Raw genomic sequence first — 17,545 nt, 5'->3', positions numbered from 1 at the left:
CGTTACCCTCATCCTCGTCATCATCAGCTTCATCCTCATCGATTTCAGCGGTTATCTCATCATCGTCTAGGGTTTCCTCTCCTGATCCGACCAACTTTGCCCCCGGGTGACCTACTTTGACCCGGGGGTTTTCAATAAAAAATGACCGAGTTCGGCATTGATTTCCTTGGCCTGCTCCATCGCCTGGCGATGGCCGTCGCTCTCTTCGCCCTCATCGCCTAGAGAATTGCTCGGTGACTCATTTTCGCTCACATTGAACACATCGTGGATTTGCTGCTTAATGTTCACAGTCACACTTTCAATATCTGGCGGTGCGGGCGACTTGTCTATGTAGGTGATCGGCGAATCCTTCACATACTGATAGTACTTTCTTCTGTGGTAAATCGGCAAGGAAAGCTTATCATCGCCATCACCCTCGGACGTTTCACTTCCCTTGTTGATGGTCTGGGCTTCTAGTTTATTCTCTGTCTGCAAACGATTTATGGCATTGCTCAGCTGTACTTTGAGATCGCTCAAATCTTCTTCGGTGGCTGCAGTTGTGCTTGCTTCTGTGGTGGTGGTTGTTGTTGTCGTAGTGGTGCTGGTCTTCAAGCGATTTACAAACTGTTTCTTCGCCGCCGCCAACTGATCTTCTGTAGACTCATCTTCAACGGGAGCTGATGTGGTGGTTGTTGTTGTGCTTACGGGTCTTTTAAAAGCAAGAACTCTTCTGGTGGTGGCTTCTACAGGAGCAGCGGTGGCTTCTTCTGTAGACTCATCTTCAATTGGAGCCGCTGTGGTTGTTGTGCTTACGGGTCTTCTGAAAGCAAGAACTCTTCTAGTGGTGGTTTCTACAGGAGCAGATGTGGCTTCCTCCGTGGACTCATCTTCCACGGGAGCCGCAGTGGTTGTTGTTCTCAAGGGTCTTCTAACGTTGAGAACTCTTCTGGTGGTGCCTTCTGAAGAGGTAGTAGTTGGTTCTTCAGTGGTTGTGCTGGCCTTCGAGGGTCGCTTAAAGGCGAAGCTTGCCCTGCGAGTGCTGGCCTCGATTTCGTTTGGTTGTTCGGTGGTTGTTGTCGTACTACCTCTAGTCGGCCTGGTCCTTCGGATTATTGGCCGGGCTGTGGTGCTCACACGTGGTGTCTCTTCCACTTCGTTGCCATCCTGACCCGCTTCGTACTCGAACTCCTCAACCTCTTCGTGTTCGATGGTCTCCTTGGGCTTCTTAAGCAGGCGTCTTCTCGTCTTGGTCACCGTCGCCTCTGTCTGGGCCTGCTTCTTGCGGTTGCTGCGCGAGGCAAAGTCCAGGGCCAGCAGGGAAGAAAGATCGTTGCTCTCGAAGCGCACGGATCCACGATTGCGGGTCACTGTACGCGGTGTGGTGCTGGGCGGTGGTGGGTGGGTCACTTCATCGACAACGTACTCATACTCAGCGGGCTTCTCCTCCACCGTTTTGGTGTGGATGCGCTTCACAACCTTTTGCCCGGCGTCCAGAGTGCGCACATAGGTGGTGCGAGTGCGAGTGATTCCATTGCCCAGGCTCTCGGTTTTTGTGGTGGTGCGGTTGCGAACGGCATTCAGCGAAGTTCGACCCGTGCTCAACTTCTCCACACTTTGCGGTTCTTGTTGCTCGGTTTCCTCTTCCTTGGTAGCAGCCGATGGAGCATCAGGTGTTTCTGTGCTCGTGGTGCTCTGGTTTTTCCTGGCTCTTTTGTTGCCATCTGCCGCCAGAAGAGACGAGAGATCTCCCTCTTTGCGTGGCCTAAAACTGCCTCTGACTATAACACGTCGTCGTGGCAAAGCAGTTGTTGACTCACTCTCGTCTTCAGCCTCCTTAGCTCCTTCGGTGGTTGTTGTTATGGTGCTGCTGGTGCCCTCTGTGGTGCTCCTAGTGCGGAAGAGACTACGTCTGGTGGAGCTGCTTACGTCGATATCTTCAGAGGTTGTTGTGCTTGTGGCTTCCGTGGTGTTCGGCGTCTTCTTGTGGAAAAGCGAACGACGGGTGGTTGTTGTATCGGCTTCAACCTCTTCACCAATGGAGCTACTATTGATTTCTTCAGTTGAAGTGGAGCTAGAAGTTTCAGTGGTGCTGCTGGGAGCCTCTGTGGTGCTGCTTCTGAAGAATGAACGACGCGTCGGACTCTCGGTGGTTGTCTCGACCTCGCTTTCTGGTTCAGTGGGGCTGCTGGGAGCTTCTGTTGTGCTGCTAGTTGCCTCAGTGGTGCTGGTTGCCTCAGTGGTGCTAGTAGCCTCAGTGGTGCTGGTTGCGTCAGTGGTGCTGGTTGCCTCAGTGGTTCTACTTCTAGGGAAAGAACGATGCGTTGGACCCTCAGTGGTTGACTGGACTTCGCTTTCCACTTCAGACTGGCTGCTAGGCGCCTCAGTGGTGCTGGTTCTGTAAAAGCCGCGTCTTCTTGGTCCTTCTGTGGTTGACTGGACTTCGCTTTCTGCTTCAGTGGTGCTAGTTCTGGTGCGCACGATTACACGACGTCTTGGGTTTGCCGTGGAAGTGGTTTCTTCTTCTGGCACAGCTTCAGTTGTGGTTGAGCTAAAGCGGTTGAATGTACGTCGAGTTGGTTTCTCTGTAGTTGTCGTGGTTTCTTGTTCACTAGCCACTGTGGTGCTACTGCTTTCTGGTTCTTCTGAACTGCTTGCAGAGGCTTCACTGGAGGCTTCCGAAATTAATTCAGTGGTGCTGCTGCTAAAGTCTTCAGATTGTGCAGTTGTGCTGCTAATTGGGGCTTCGGAAGAGCTGATTTCAGTCGACGATTCTTCGTTGTTGCTCTCTACAATGGTGTCTTTAGCTTCCTTGGGCTCTGCATCGACGGATTTCAATTCTGTGGTGCTTCCTAGACTTTCTTCCGCTTGTTCAGTGGTGCTGCTGACAGGTGCTTCTGAAGAAGAGACCTCCAGCTGTGGTGGTGCAGCTTCAGTAACAATTTCAGGAGATTCCTGTTCGGTGGCCGTGTTACTATCATCAGTATTTACACTTCCAGCTGGCGCCTTGGTCTCGCCCCTCTTCTCGTCATCGATTATCTCGGCAGCCACATTTTCATCTTCAGTGGTGCTCTCCAAGATTTGGCCTCCTCGGCTTATTGGTTGCTGTGGTCGCGTGGTTTTCGCTGCCTCACCGAGATTCCTCACAAAACTGGAACTCCGTCCGGCGGTGAGATGAGCTCCACCTTCGGAATCGCGAGTGATGGCTTTGTAGCGGATCTGAGACTCGTCTTCGGTGGTTTTGCTAGCAGTCGACCGCTGGATGCTTTGGTAGCTGCGGGATGAGCCACGAGTTGCCACCTCGAGGGCCACCTCGGACTCATCCTCGGCGGAATTGAGGCGACGACTGCGGAATTTCGTGGTCTGCTGGAGATCCTCTTCGCCATCGGATTCTTCGGTGTTCAACTGCTTGCCGGCGAAGCGTCGGGAGTCCTTGTCGTCGCCCGCTAAAGAATTGGCAACTGGGCGTCGCACCGCTCGCCAAGTGTACTTCAGATGCTGCTGGGTGGGTGGTTCTGTTGGGGATTGGGGGGCAGCATCGCTATCGCTTTCGGTATCGATGTGGTTTTGGGATTGACTTAAACTAGAGCTAACTACTTCATGCCTTAAGCTATCATTGCCACCGTTACCATTAGCTACTTCTACTTGGGACTCTTGGTGGTGCAGTGAGGAGGTTGTTGTTTTGCTTTTGGTACGTGAGTTGGAGATTGCTGTTGCTGTTGGAAGACTGGCACTCACCTTGGGCCTATCCCCTGGAGATAGTCGTGTCTTCTTCACTACTTGCGCAACTGCTCCGGTTTCGTTATCGTTATTATCGGTATTGTTATTATTATCGGTATTATCGGTTTGGGGAATTGTGGTTGTGCTAGTGCTGACTGTGCTGGTGGGTCGTGTGCGACGTCGGGGATAACCAAAGGGTCGGGGACTAGAAATGGTTGGTTCGGTGGTTGTTGTTTGGGTGGTCTGTTGTTCTGATTGGGGTTTCCTTCTGCCCGGGTTGGTTCTAATGCTATTTAAACTACTCAAACCGTTTGTTGGACTAGCATCGTTCGCTGCTTCTGCATTGTTGTTGGTGGTGGTTGTTGTTGTTGTGGTTATACGTCGACGGTTGGTGGTCGCATACTTGTATTGGGTCTTGGTTTTCGTTACCTCGCTGTCCTCGTCCACGTCGTTGTTGTTCACGTCATTCAGTTCGATGTTGCCTGTTGTGGTTGTTGTTCTCGGTGTGGTTGTAGTGGCCAGTTCGGATTCCGTTGTTGTGGTTGAGGTGGTTGTTGTCGGTGTGGTTGTTTCTATGTCGGGATTGGAAGGAGGGAGGGTGGGCGAGGCTTCGCTCAGCTCGGTGGCTAGCAGAGAGTCTGAGCTAATGCCATTGGAGGTGGTTGTTGTTGTTGTTGGGACAGTGGAGGCTACAATTGGTGTGGGTGTGGGTGTGGTGGTGGTGGTGGTGATGGTATGCAGGTTATTAGTTATGGTTGTGGTTGAGGTGCTTTCATTTGGTTCAGTGGTTTCGTTAGTTGTAGTGGTGGTGGTGGTTTCGGATTGGGCGGTGGTGCTGGGTGTTGCTGTGTTGTTCTCTTCTGTTGGTATTAGGTTATTCAGTTTCACATTGTTGTAGTTGTTATTGCTGCTGTTGTAGTGGTTGTTGTTCTTGTTGGTGGTGGTGGTGGTGCTGGCCTTGGCAGTCTCAGTGCCGGCGGTTGTTGTTGTTGTAGTTTCTGGTGTTGCTGTTGTGGTGGTTGTTGTTCTGCGGCCGATGCTCGCATATTTACGTGTGTTTGTGCTTTGTTTGCTCTGTACCGTAACAATGTCCTTTTGCTCGTCCTCGTACTCCTCCTCTTCCTGGTCCTCCGTCGGCTCATCGTTGGCATCCTCAGTGGCACTGGCACTCTTGGTGGGTCGCGTACGCTCAAAGTATTTGTAACTGGCAAGGTAAGAATGAAATAGATATCATTTAAGATTTAATGGATATATATTTTTAAACCACTCACCGATTGGTTGTCGAACTGGGCGCCGCTTCCGTGACCTCTGGTGGTGCAGTGGTGCGTCCACGCGTGCGACTCAAGGTGGCATAGGATTTGACCTGAGTCTGGGTCTGTTGCTCCACCGCCTCCTTCTCCTCCTGCTGCTGTGGTTGTTGTTCTGCCGGCGGTGCCACTGTGGTGGGCCTGGTGCGTCTGAGACTCGTGTAAGAGGGGGTGACTGAGCTCAGCGGACGACGGGTGGTTGTTGTTTGAACCTCGGCCAGGTTCTCCTCCTCCTCCTGCTGATCCTCCTCCTGCTCCTCATCGCCCTGACTCGCCGATCGATGGCGATTGATGGTCACATATTGCTTGCGCTCCTTCAGGAAGCCATCGAACTCGGCCAACTTTTCAATGCCCTCGTTCTGTGGACCCTGGCGGCTGTTGCCCCTCAGGACGGAGGAGTATTTGGAGTATTGGCCACTCGATGAGCCACTCGATGAGCCACTCGAAGAGCTACTCAAAGAAGAGCTGGCCTCCGTGCTCGTCTCGGTGGCTTCGCTGATCTTGAAGCGATTGCGGGTGAAGGAACTCAAAGTGCCAGGTCGACTCAACACACGATCGTACAGAGATTTACTAATAGTAGAAGGTGTGGTGGCCGCACCACTCGCGGAATTCTCCTTCAACGTAATGGAGCCATCCTTGTTGCGCAGCAGATGCTTCTCCAGCTGCTCCACACCGCCCACCTTGCGAATCAGATCGATCAGCTCCTTGATCACCTGCGGATCCTCCTCGGCATCGCTCGACTTGCTGGGCGACAGCTCATCGGTGTCCTCCTCGTACTCCAAATCTTCATCAACAGACGACGGGGTGGTTGTTGTGGTGGTGGTTGTAGTGCTGGTGGTGCTAGTGCTGCTGGTGGTTCGTGGATAAACGGGACGAGCTGTGGGCGCCGCAGTCACCCGATTCGAACGCACTGTGGTGGTCAGCGGTGTGGTGGAGCTCACTGCCGGTGCCGCTGTGGTGGATCTTAATAAAGAAAATAAAGTTTAATATTAAATAATATAAATAATAATTATTTTAGTAATTAATGTGATTTTTTTTTAGATTTTTATGTTAATCCGTTCTGGGTGAAATTTCCTACTGACCGTTTTTTAAAGGTCCAATTTTATATTAGTTTAGATGATATATACTAGAGTGGGTCGATTTGGAACGTATTCTATGGACAGTTCTAATCAATATTGCCCAAGAAACTATACCTTGGAAATTACGTTTAACTTTCCGCACTCGCAAGAAAAAAATACTGTTTTTTTTATGAAAAATATCTGAGTTGCCTTGAATTTTTAGCATTTGTATGGTCGCAAAAAAAGTTATGAATTGTTTGGGTGGAAAACAATCAACAAAACATTTTTAGCAAAGGGAAGAATTTTAATTAGATATTATGATATCTAATATATACCCACTTTTTGGTCTTGCAGGGCACATTGCGTGCAAAGTCGCAGGAATCGGCGGCCGGATTGAAGTAGAGTCCCGACGGACAGGTGAACATGTGAGCCACAATGCCCAGGCCAGAGGGTCCACTGTCCAGGCACCAGTAGTATTTCTTGCAGTCCCTGGGATGCTGGAAGAAGCCCTCCTCCTCGCACTTGAAGTCCGAGCCCGGATCGGGAGTCGTGGGCGGTGGCGGTGTGGTGGAGGCCCTGCCTCCAATATACAGCGAAGAGCCCTCGGCCTCCGTTAGCTTGAAGGTGGTGCTCGGTGGCGGTGCGTGGGTGGTGCTGGTGGAGCTTATGGCTGGCCTTCTGGTGGCACTGGGCCTCCTTGAACTGGGCGTGGCTTCGGTCTTGCCATTCAGACGATTCCTGGTGCTGGCATTGTCGCGACTGCGAGATCGCGACGGTTTCTGGGGACCACTTGGCTTGGCCACCTCGTTGATGCCCAGTCTGAAATGGAGGTAAGAATTAAATTGTGCTTCTTTTTGATTAAATAAATAAATAAATCCCTACCCCAGTGCCTCCACCATGGCCTCCTTGGCCGCCTCGATGAGCGGATAGGGCTTGCCGTTGCAGGTGCCGCGGAAATCGTCGTTGTCGATGGCCCAGAACATAATGCCGCCCAGTCCCTGGGCCACCACATACTCGGCCTTCTTGCGCACAATGGCCTCGTCATCGTAGCCCACCCACTGGTTGCGCCTGTAGGCGTAGGGACCCATCACATTGGCATTCGGCTGCACCACCGTCCACTCGGGATCGTCCTTGAGGGTCTGACAGATCTGTGGGGTGGCGATTAAAGTGGTTTAGTTATGGTTGAATATATTCATCAGTAGTTAAACACTCACTTCATAGTAGGCCAGGTATCCCTTTTCGCGCGTGGCATCACCCTGCTCTCCCGGACCCTCGGAAGGTGCCCCCAGTTCGGTGCTCTCCTCGTTGATCAAAGTGTAGGATCGTCCATAGGTGGGAATGCCCAGGACCAGCTTGTCCCGATCGGCACCCGCTTTCAGGTAGTATTTAATGGAGTAGTCCTGTAAAGGTTATTATATAAAATGAGAAATAAAGTAATATGAGAGTTTATTTCAAAGAGAAAATTGTTCTTGAATTGAGGGAGAATTGTGAGACAATTGTTCTTGAATTGAGAGACAAAGTCCTTGAATTAAGAGAGAGTTGAAAGAACATTGTTATTAAATTGAGAGAAAATTGTTCTTGAATTGAGAGAAAATTGTTCTTTAATTGAGAGAGAATTACTGTTGAATTGAAAGAAAATTGTTCTTGAATTGAGGGAGAATTGAGAGAAAATTGTTCTTGAATTGAGAGAAATTGTTCTTGAATTAAGGGAGAATTGAGAGAAAATTGTTCTTGAATTTAGGGGGAACTAAGAGAAAATTGTTCTTGAATTAAGAACTTTCGTTCCAACTCACAATATTCAGCTCGGCATCGTAGTTGTACTCGGAATCCTCCTCCAGCGAATAGAGCGGAGCGTGGTGGTTGACCGACGGCTCGTGGGAGGAGTGGAAGTCGTAGGTGAGCACATTGAACCAATCCAGATACTTGTTCAGCTTGGGCACATCGTAGCCCTTGTCGATGTACTCGATGCCGGCGGGCACGGCCATGGTGAGCAGGAGTCGGGTGCGTCCCGTTTTCTCCGCCTCCCTTTCGAACTCGGCCCGCAGCTCCTGGACAAACTGGGCATAGTTGTCGCGATCGCGGGACTTGCCGCCCTCGCGATGAGCCGGATACTCCCAGTCGAGATCGATGCCATCGAAGTGGTTCTGGCGCAGGAACTTCAGGATGTTCTTGATGAACTGCTGGCGGCGCTCGTTGCTCGCCACCAGGGGCGAAAATCTGGAACTCGCCTCGTTCCAACCGCCGATGGCAATCATGGTCTTCAGCTGTTTGTTGTACGTTTTGAGTCCAGTGAACTTGGCATAGCCACCTGAAAGCAGGAGGAGATGGAATTCAGGGGGTTGTAATCATCATCAGACGGACAGGAAATTAAAGGCGAGTCAAATTAACTGGCCGGAAGGAGAAGGGGGCGTGTCTGTGTGTTTTTCTGCTCACCCTGCTCGATGTCCTGGTACTTGTCAAAGGGCTTCATCTGGTTGTCCTTCGTGAATCCACCGAATGCGTACACCAAATGTGTACACAGGTATGGATTGATGTTCTGCGGATTGAACTTGGCGGTGCCCGGCCGATAGACACTCCAGTTTGTGTAGTAGCAGACCACGCGACCCTCGCTGCTGGCTTCTGTTTTTGATGGAATCCAAATTGGAATGAGAGTAGAAAATATAAAATAATTTAGTGACGGCCTTTGAAGCATAATTGACTTGTAGTAACTAAAAAAATATATATTGAAAGACTAAAAAGTTAATCAGAGGTAACAGAAGCTAAGTTTTCTGTTTTTGACGGCTTAGAGATGAGCTACGGAAGTTAATTAAAATTGCCTAATCATTTATATTAAATAGATAATATATGATAATCAAATAAAAATGTCCTAAGTGACTTAAAAATGTATAGAATTTTTAATAAAATATAATAGCTTGTATAATCGAATCATTAAATAATTTTATTATCATTAAAAAGGTATTTAGTTGAACATTTTAATGCGAATTAAAAAATTTGTCGAATCTAATATATCACAATTTAATAAAATAAAATACAAATATTCCAAATTGATACAAATAAATGAAAAAATTATTATTTAAAAACTTAGAGGCGTTTAAAACTATAAGTTTGAAAAAAAAGGAATTATTAAAAATGATAAACCAATAAAAATATAAATCATTTATAAAGGCAGTTGGTCAATGTGACAAAACGAAATAAACTTGTTAAAATATTTATTGAAATATATATATTTTTTTTAAATACAAAAATATTTAAGTGTATTATACGTTTATTAATATTATTTTTCCTAAGTTCTGTTCAAGTTATTGAGAATAACACTTACCATTTATGCAATAGGCGAGAGCGCAGAGCAGGAAGAGCGTTTGCCAGGCCGCTCCACGCCGGAACTGCAATAGAGGAAAAAGGAAAAAGAACATTAGGTATTTGAACAATTCAGACAATAGTAATTATATCAGTTCGATTCGATTTGAAAGATTTCTGGCCAGCACGAGGCGGAAGCCAATTAGCATATCGAGATTGCAGATCGCGGATCCGATCGCCGTGGGCCATCAGCATTGACACAGTGACATCGATGGATCGAATCGGCTTTAGGGGGTTTCGGAGGGGGAAGACCACAGAGATTGGAGATCGCATAAATCTGGGCGAAACAAAAGACCAAAGACACGAACTCGAAGAAGTGGTTCCCATGAAGGTCGCCCATCAAATCGCGTCTTACATAATCGCATGTGGTGTGATTTTGTGATATTGTGATGTGATGAGATGAATTTCATATGCAAATCGCCCGGGCTAATCAGATGCAAGTGCCACGCCCCGTTGTCATAACAGAAAGGGGCGGCTGGGCGGCTGACTAGGAAGTACTACACATATTCCACATTTGCTTGTGAGTCACACATAAATATCTTAAACGGATTTTCATATTAAAATGCCAAAGTGTTACAACAGCCGCAGCCACAATGGGCCCAAATCTTTTTGGATTTTGGTCAGCAACCGAAAGAGAAACAACACCGGATTACATAAGCGATCCGTACCAAAAACTCGACTTTGATTGCGTATGCGTGTGTGTGAGCCATGCCGGTTTTTTTTCCATTTTTTTTTCATTTTTTCTTATATACACACTTTTACTGGGCTTCATTCATCGAAGTGAATTTTTACACACAGCGAACAAAGTGCCTGGAAATAAAAATTGATCAAGTCGAAGACATCATCAGCATCAAAAAAAAAAAAACAGAAACAAAAAAACATCTGCCAGCAGGTTGGATTGCCGAGGCTCATAACTAATTAGCAGGCTGGCCACTTGAAGACCTCTCTATATACTGTATAATATATGTGCTATACGAGTCGCAAGATGAGCAATGAAGTTTGCTAATTGCATTTACGCGATGGCGGGGAACTTTCTTTTCGCCAGAAACAATTATCTATAGATAAAGGGAAATTAAACTTAATTCCAGATTTTATTAGCAGCAGCACAGCTATTGCTTCGCTGAGAAGAACATCACTTTTGAAGGCCACATTTTTGTTCATAAGTCACAAAAGATAAATCTAAACTAGTTTCACTTGTTTATTCCGTGCATAAATAAAGCGATAAAAAAATATAACATGAAAATTCGGTGACTAGGTTGGACAAACTAAAAACTTAAAACCTTTCTGGAAATACTATATTTTAAAGATAGTAATTAGCAACAGTAATAAAACTATAAACCTAATAAAATTCTAAAACTATTTTATTTTGCTAAATATTAAAATTATTAAATTCCCAAAGAAATTTATAACATTCTTAGGCAAATTTTAAATTTGTGGAATTTGCAAATACATTTAAAAAAATATAAAGAAAAATGTATTCTAGATATTCTGTATTTTTTAACAATAGGTTAACGTGTTGCAAGTGCAGTTGCAACCCCTTGGCAACATCACAAGTTGCCAGCTAAAACCTCAGACGTTGGGTGTAGAATATCACTTCCTTGAGTGGGTTCCTTTCAGGTTCTTAACCCAGATTCCAGCCAAGACTTCCTCTAAGCGGCACTTGCAAAACGATTTAGCGACTGGAAGCTTTCCCCTTTGGTCGTAAATCGCAAGCGTATCCATATCCGGCATACTTTCGTCCCATTTTTGCCAAAAGCCAAGGCACTCAACACAATTCTGGCGGAGGGGTAATGATGGCATATTTACCCAGTGCCAGGCGAACCGCGGAATACTTATAGAAATGTGTGTGGACATTTGATTGGGTCATTGGACCAGCATAGGTAAACAAGATATGTTTATGGAACGCTGTGGCAATTTACATTTATATATAGCCATCATTTACATGGCGGCTTTCGGTCGGTTTGCTTGGTTTGGTTGGTTTGGCGGTTGGTTTTGGTTTTGGTTTGGCTGGCTTACGCATTGCTTAACATTGCTTTATGGCAGCGACTGCAGCAGCTGCTTACATAAAATTGCATGCCGAATAAAAAAAGTAGAGAAACAAAAACAAAATAAATAAATGGAGAAAAAGTACGAGACTAAACAACTTGAATGAAAATGAAATGACAACAATTTGGATTGTACAATGCGCATGAGCATTCGCATTTCGCATTGATTGGCCTGACAAATTTGTCGATTTTACGCAAAGTGAACAGCAGCAACATCAGCAACAGCAGCAACACATGTACTTAAAGGCAAATGCCACATTTGTTTTCAGTTTAGTTTCAGCCTCGCTTTTTGTCCAGCCTTATTTTCTTTTAATTGCAACTAGCGGTTGGCAATTAAAATCAGGCTAAATGCGGCCTGGTCCAGTGTGTTGCTGCTGCTGCTGTTGCTGTTGCTGCTGCAACACCGTTGATGTTGCTGCAGGGCGCTCGAGCAGCAGGCCAAAATTGAGAATCGTTTTGGCCGGATTTACAGCCCCAGCGGCGGTACAATTTATGGACAAGTTGCTGCTGCAGTTAGCTGATGTTGCTGCTGTTGCTGGTGTTGCTGCTGCTGCTGCGACAACAAGTTGCAACACCAGTGTGTGTGTGGCACATTTATACAGATACTGCCAGATATATTTACAGATATATATATGCACTGTACTGCAACTGCAGCTGGAGAGCCCGTTGCTTACGTAAGGCATCGCATTACGACAAAATAAAACAGAAAAAAAGGCATCTCGCATCTCGCAAAAAATGCACAAATATTGCGTACATATTTACCATTTCTCAGCTGCCGTTGGCTTTGCATAAAATCTGGATTTAACCTTGAATCAAGAGAGCTAAGCGAAACTGCCTCATAAATCGCCGCAAGTTGCTCTCGATTTTTTTTTTGTTTTCTTTGCGATTTTAAAAGCAGGTCGACTTTTTCGAGAACTTAAAGATCATGTGAAGCGAAATGAATCGATGCCAGATACTCGGTACTCAATACTCGATACTTGAGCTGTCGCCCATTAGAAGTCGCTTGTTTTGCAGGCTGACTGACATGAATCAAGTGTCTCAACAAAGAGAAGTTAGATATTCCTAAACTAAATGAGTCACTTAATTTATGCCCTGAATTTCAGGGATTTATGTTATTAAATAAAGTATTATTTAGTTTAATTAAATATATAATAAATTCAATCTAATAAATTGTTAGGCAAATAAATCATAACAAAGTGATTAATGTTATAGCCTTAAATTAATTAATTGAATCAAAATGAATCATTTTTACTTTCAGCTACTTAACACTCCTTTTGAATACTTTATTAAAAACACTCAATTAACTTAAAGCAGTTCATAAATTTTGGTATGAATATGGTATGATTTTTATGGTTTTTTAAATATGGTCCGGTATGTTTTTATGGTTGTTCGTGAGTGTTAAACATAAGAGGTAAATTTTTTATTTAATACCTTAAAAATATTTCAGAAATTTCCCAGAAAGTGAGTCAACTTATGTTTTGCCTGGAAAATTTTTGTGAAGTGTGCTGTGGATATTTACAGCATTTTTTCTTGTTTTGTGCCCGAACACCCGTGAATCATGTGTGAATATTTGAGTAAATTGTGGGGCTGCTGCTGGCCATCCATCAGAAATTCCGCAGATAATGCTCTGGCTATTCATAATCCCTGAGCTCTGCAGCTGCCAACATTTACACATTCACAGCCGAAAAGCATGACTGGGCCAAAAGTAAAGTTCAGTTCAGTTTGGCTCTTCAAAGTGCAACTTAAAATTCAAAGAGGGTCCGCTGCAGCACCGCTGCCGCCTGGAAATTGACTGGAAATTTCCGTAGCACGTAGAATGTGCCGCACATCATGTCACGTTCCAGGTACCAAAGAGCGTCGCAATGTCAACGCCCCAAAAAATAAAATAAAATAAAATACAAAAGCATAAAACAAAAAACAAAAGCAACACGGGACCAGAGATCAATGTCTGGCCAAGTGAGACATTACGTATACGCCCCGTTTTTGCTTTTGTTTAAATTTCAAGAGCCGAAGAGCTTGGTAAACAAAAGTTTTGACATTTCAAACAGGCCACTCCACTCCACTTGTCCTGCGAAAAACACCTTCTAGAGTGGGTGTGCCAAAAAACAAAAATGATATAAGAAATATAAGCCACAGCCCAAAATCACAATGCCACAGATCTTTGGCCGATAAGCCGTTGCATTTAACTCATGCATTTAGCCGGGATTTATGCCGTGCGAAAGTTGAGCATTGTTGGCCAACATCGAGATTAGCGTGCGAAAGATTTTTCCCAGTCTCCAAAAGTCTCTCTAAAAATCACAGTTCAAGTCGACGGGCTTTCGGTTGGTTTTTCCAGCATCAAGGCATTTTCAATTAGGCAATAAAAACAGACCAACAGGCCACGACCCAAACTGAATCATGGCCAGCGGCAGAACACAATAATCGGGCCTAGAAGGTAAATAAAAGGGGGACAATTGTCCAAGAAATTGGTAAAGATCGAAAAAAAATATAAAAACAATTCTCTAATAATTAAGGGAAATTTAATTATAAATCAAGGAACATTACGGATTAGTAAGGAACGTCATTCTCTTATTTGGATTTTTTTTAGGAATTTAGTTTACATTTTTAGATTTATAGGTCAAACCGTTTTGGCTGTAGGTTCAACCTCTCTTTTAAAAAAGGTCTTCTTTTCTAGTAATATAGTACATTATAAAAATCAAAAAGTCATTTTATAATTTAAAATTTTATTTAATTTTATTTTTAAGTTATAAAAAATTTGGTAAAAAATCGATTACCAAAAAATTAAAATTTAAAAAAAATTTAAATATAAATTATATAATTTATTCCTGGCAATTGACCCACCGGTCATGACACCCCATCATCGTCATCAGTAAATCTCGTTTGAACTTTCCTCAACGCAATCGATTCGTTTGGCCAAGTGAAAAGCCAACCGACCGGGCCAAAAAGAAAATACAGATAGCAAACAAAACGCACTTTGCGTTGAGCAGAAGTCACCCAGTCATTGACTTCGCTTAGGGAACCAGTTACTAAGTTAGTTAGTTATATATCTCTATATAACTTGGACTGCTCCGCTTTTATTTTCTTGCTCCTTGGAGGCTTTCTTAATCGCCTTTTGGCGTGACAACCCAACAACCGAAAACTGAAAAACCGAAAACCAAAAACCGATACCGATGGGAAAAGCGAAAGTTGATGTGTCGCCGGATGCTGCGGATCTCACCCCATGTGAGATTATGTCCATCTTTATTTGGCCGCTGGATCAATGCATTATGGGTCAGCAAACGCAAGAAATAAGAAAAGCGGTTTTCCCAGCTCTCTCACACACAATTGAGCCATATAAACCGTATAGATATCGATCGATTGATTGTGAAACTAACTGGCCTGGCCCACTGCAACAATGAAGACAGTGCCTGTCAAGGCCGGGTACATGGCTACACCTCCCATAAAATAGAAATCCCCCACTCGCACCATCTTTGGATCTAACTCACATCTTCCCCCGATCAATGCCAATGCTCATCCATTCACTCAACTCACAGCATCGATGTCAAAATTTGCATTTTGCATTTCGCATTTGGCCAACTGCAGAATTCAAGTTCACTCGATTTTGTTCCATTGTCTGCATTTTGCCTTGATGTACCATCTCTTGGCCAGCCTCATCTCATCATCACTATCACTATCATCATCATCATCGCTGCGATTCGGCATTGTTTTCGTCACGTCACGAGCCCAACAATGGGCAGTTCATTAAATCCAATTACACGCCAAATATTTTGCGACTGCCTTTTAATGAGAATTTCATCAAATTTTCGGCTGCTTTTGGGTGCTCAGCTTTTTTTTTGGGCCACCCCAAAATTGGGGGATAAACTTTTCTTGTAAGCATGGTAGCCTGTATCATAACTTGGCATTATATCATCTTTGAAATAATATTTGATATTAATTTGCATTCACAAGATTTGTGTTATTTAAATTTATTATATTTTTTTTAGTAAAGTTATAATATTTTAAAAATATTTAATCAATTTTACAAATGCATAATTTTTTTTAATATTGTAAATGTAAATTCTTTAATGTTTTTATTTTTTAGAATTTAATTCTATAACTTAATCCCAACAATTATAATTTATAATTCAATAAATTCAAAGAAAATCTTCAAAGAAACCGTATTTCTGCCGCTAAAAGCAGAAGCCCCTACCCTCCTCTGCAACATTTCCAATTTCGCCGCATTTTAGCGGACTTAAGCTCTACTCTGCTGTCGAATCAAAATATTATCCTTTTTTGCGCGCGCTGCAGCGTGAAAATTCAATTTAAGGCCTGAATGGTCTAAGCAGGCGGGATGATGGCCAATGGAATCGATTCCATCGCGTTGACCAGCTTCCGGGACATCAATGATTCACTCGCAGAACCACAGAAACTGGAACTAATCCGTTTAGAGTTGAGTCTCTGACTCACCGAAGCCTAAACGCAAATTATGAGATTGCAATCATGAAATCGCGGCAAATAAAACGTGAAATGTCAGCTGAATTTAGTTGCAGAATTTTAATTTTAATTTCAATTGCGTTGTCTTTGAAGTTTCCGTTTCGGTTTCGTTTTCAAGGTGCTCTCAATCAAGTTGGTCAAAACAAACAAGACATTCGCCTACTGGCCATCGCTTATCACTTTGCATTTGTCGCCGTTAATGGTGCAATTTTCCCCATTAACGCAAATTGCAAATTGCCGGGCGATAAAGATTGGCCAAAACGAGGGAAGGCCAGATGTTTGGCGAAAGTCAAAGCGGTTAAACGATGAGGCGATGAGGATCACGAAAATTTCAATACAAGAAAACAGGTACGAGTTTAATTGAAAGATCAGATATTCGAATTTTGTTTAATTTTTTGAGTATTTAGGATTTATTTTATAATTCTAAAAAAAAATTACCAAGCATTTTTAAATTTTAAAATTAAATGTAGAATTAAGCAACCAACATTTCCCACGCAAAATTTCCAAAAACTCCCGCTCCTTCAATTTTTTGATGGCCATGCCATAAACTTTCCCTGCCAGTGTGGCCAGCTGTCAGGCTAATACCGTAATTAATGTTTTGGCCACCTTAATTGCCATTCGGATCGCACACCTGAGTTGACCATGAAAAGTCGGCGGAGGATTAAAGAGCGGATTTGCATGACATGAAAACCAGAAAACTGCAAGTGCAACACATGTATCTTTTCTCCAACGATGTATCTTTTCTTGTTTTCTTTTTCGTCTTCTTGAGTGAAATGTTTTTGCCACTGTCATTTATCATATCGGCGAGCAAAATTTTTGCGATTTGTCAACATACAGTTACGTCAAAAAAAAAAAGAAAACAAATCAAGCTTACAAAAAAAAACAGTAGTGAAAGCTTTTGAAAAGAAAACGATAATGCCAAAAGAGCTAATAAAACATATAATGCAGACAAGAAATCAATTAATTATGTGTTAATTTAATTTGGAATTTTTTAAGATCATCTGTCAAAGAAATGAAATAGAAAAAGCAAACGAATGGGGAGCTAAGTATTAAAAATGGAATGAAATAAATCATACAGAGAGAGTAGAAATAATATAAATATAAACTGTTATTTTTATAATGCCAAAAAATATGAAACTAAATTAAATATAATATTTTTGTAAAGACCTATTTTTAAATATTTCTAAACTTTTTTCTTGACCAATATTTTTATTCTGAAAATTTAAATCTTTTTACAATAATGATCTATTATAATAATCGAAATAAACTCGAAATAAATACACGCTACAATGTATTACTTAACCGTTTCTTTCAAGTCAATAGCCTTTGAGCCGCGCTTACAAATTGGCAAAGCCAGCGACATTTTTTAATGCGTGATTCAGGTGCGTAAGTTGCGAAGTGACCGCCGCTGCCACTCCAAAGTGAAATCGAAAGTTGGACTTGTGCCAGAGAGCCCCTATACCATATAAAACCCCCCTCTGTCGCTCGAAAAATCCCCCCTTTTCTTAGGGCGGGCAACGCATTTACTTTGCAATTATCAGCGGCCCAAGCGATAATTGGCAAGCCGGGCGAAATTAGCAGAGGGACTAACGGTAGGTGTTATACACCA

The 17,545-nt window shown here is 43.7% G+C and overlaps 1 protein-coding gene across 8 annotated transcripts in view; it reads right to left on the bottom strand.

Annotated features, from left to right (window-relative positions):
- The window catches only part of Cht6 (Chitinase 6), a 36,495-nt gene that overhangs the window by 12,720 nt on the left and 6,230 nt on the right, over nucleotides 1-17,545 (bottom strand). For 6 of the 8 annotated variants that reach the window (XM_070218265.1, XM_017157403.3, XM_070218263.1 and 3 more), the window contains exons 3-10: nucleotides 9,381-9,444; nucleotides 8,495-8,680; nucleotides 7,855-8,369; nucleotides 7,276-7,461; nucleotides 6,944-7,209; nucleotides 6,401-6,880; nucleotides 4,968-5,966; nucleotides 3,715-4,900 (exon numbers count right to left, since the gene is read on the bottom strand). In XM_070218265.1, coding sequence (XP_070074366.1) covers nucleotides 3,715-4,900; nucleotides 4,968-5,966; nucleotides 6,401-6,880; nucleotides 6,944-7,209; nucleotides 7,276-7,461; nucleotides 7,855-8,369; nucleotides 8,495-8,680; nucleotides 9,381-9,444 — 3,882 coding nt within the window. Of the gene's footprint in view, nucleotides 1-115; nucleotides 2,194-2,265; nucleotides 4,901-4,967; nucleotides 5,967-6,400; nucleotides 6,881-6,943; nucleotides 7,210-7,275; nucleotides 7,462-7,854; nucleotides 8,370-8,494; nucleotides 8,681-9,380; nucleotides 9,445-17,545 lie in introns of all 8 variants that reach the window. The other 2 variants (XM_044396143.2, XM_070218266.1) reach the window with 2 other exon arrangements.

This window comes from Drosophila takahashii, chromosome X (assembly GCF_030179915.1).
Source record: "Drosophila takahashii strain IR98-3 E-12201 chromosome X, DtakHiC1v2, whole genome shotgun sequence".
Lineage (NCBI taxonomy): Eukaryota > Metazoa > Arthropoda > Insecta > Diptera > Drosophilidae > Drosophila > Drosophila takahashii.
This window is presented reverse-complemented; position numbering and strand designations above follow the sequence as displayed.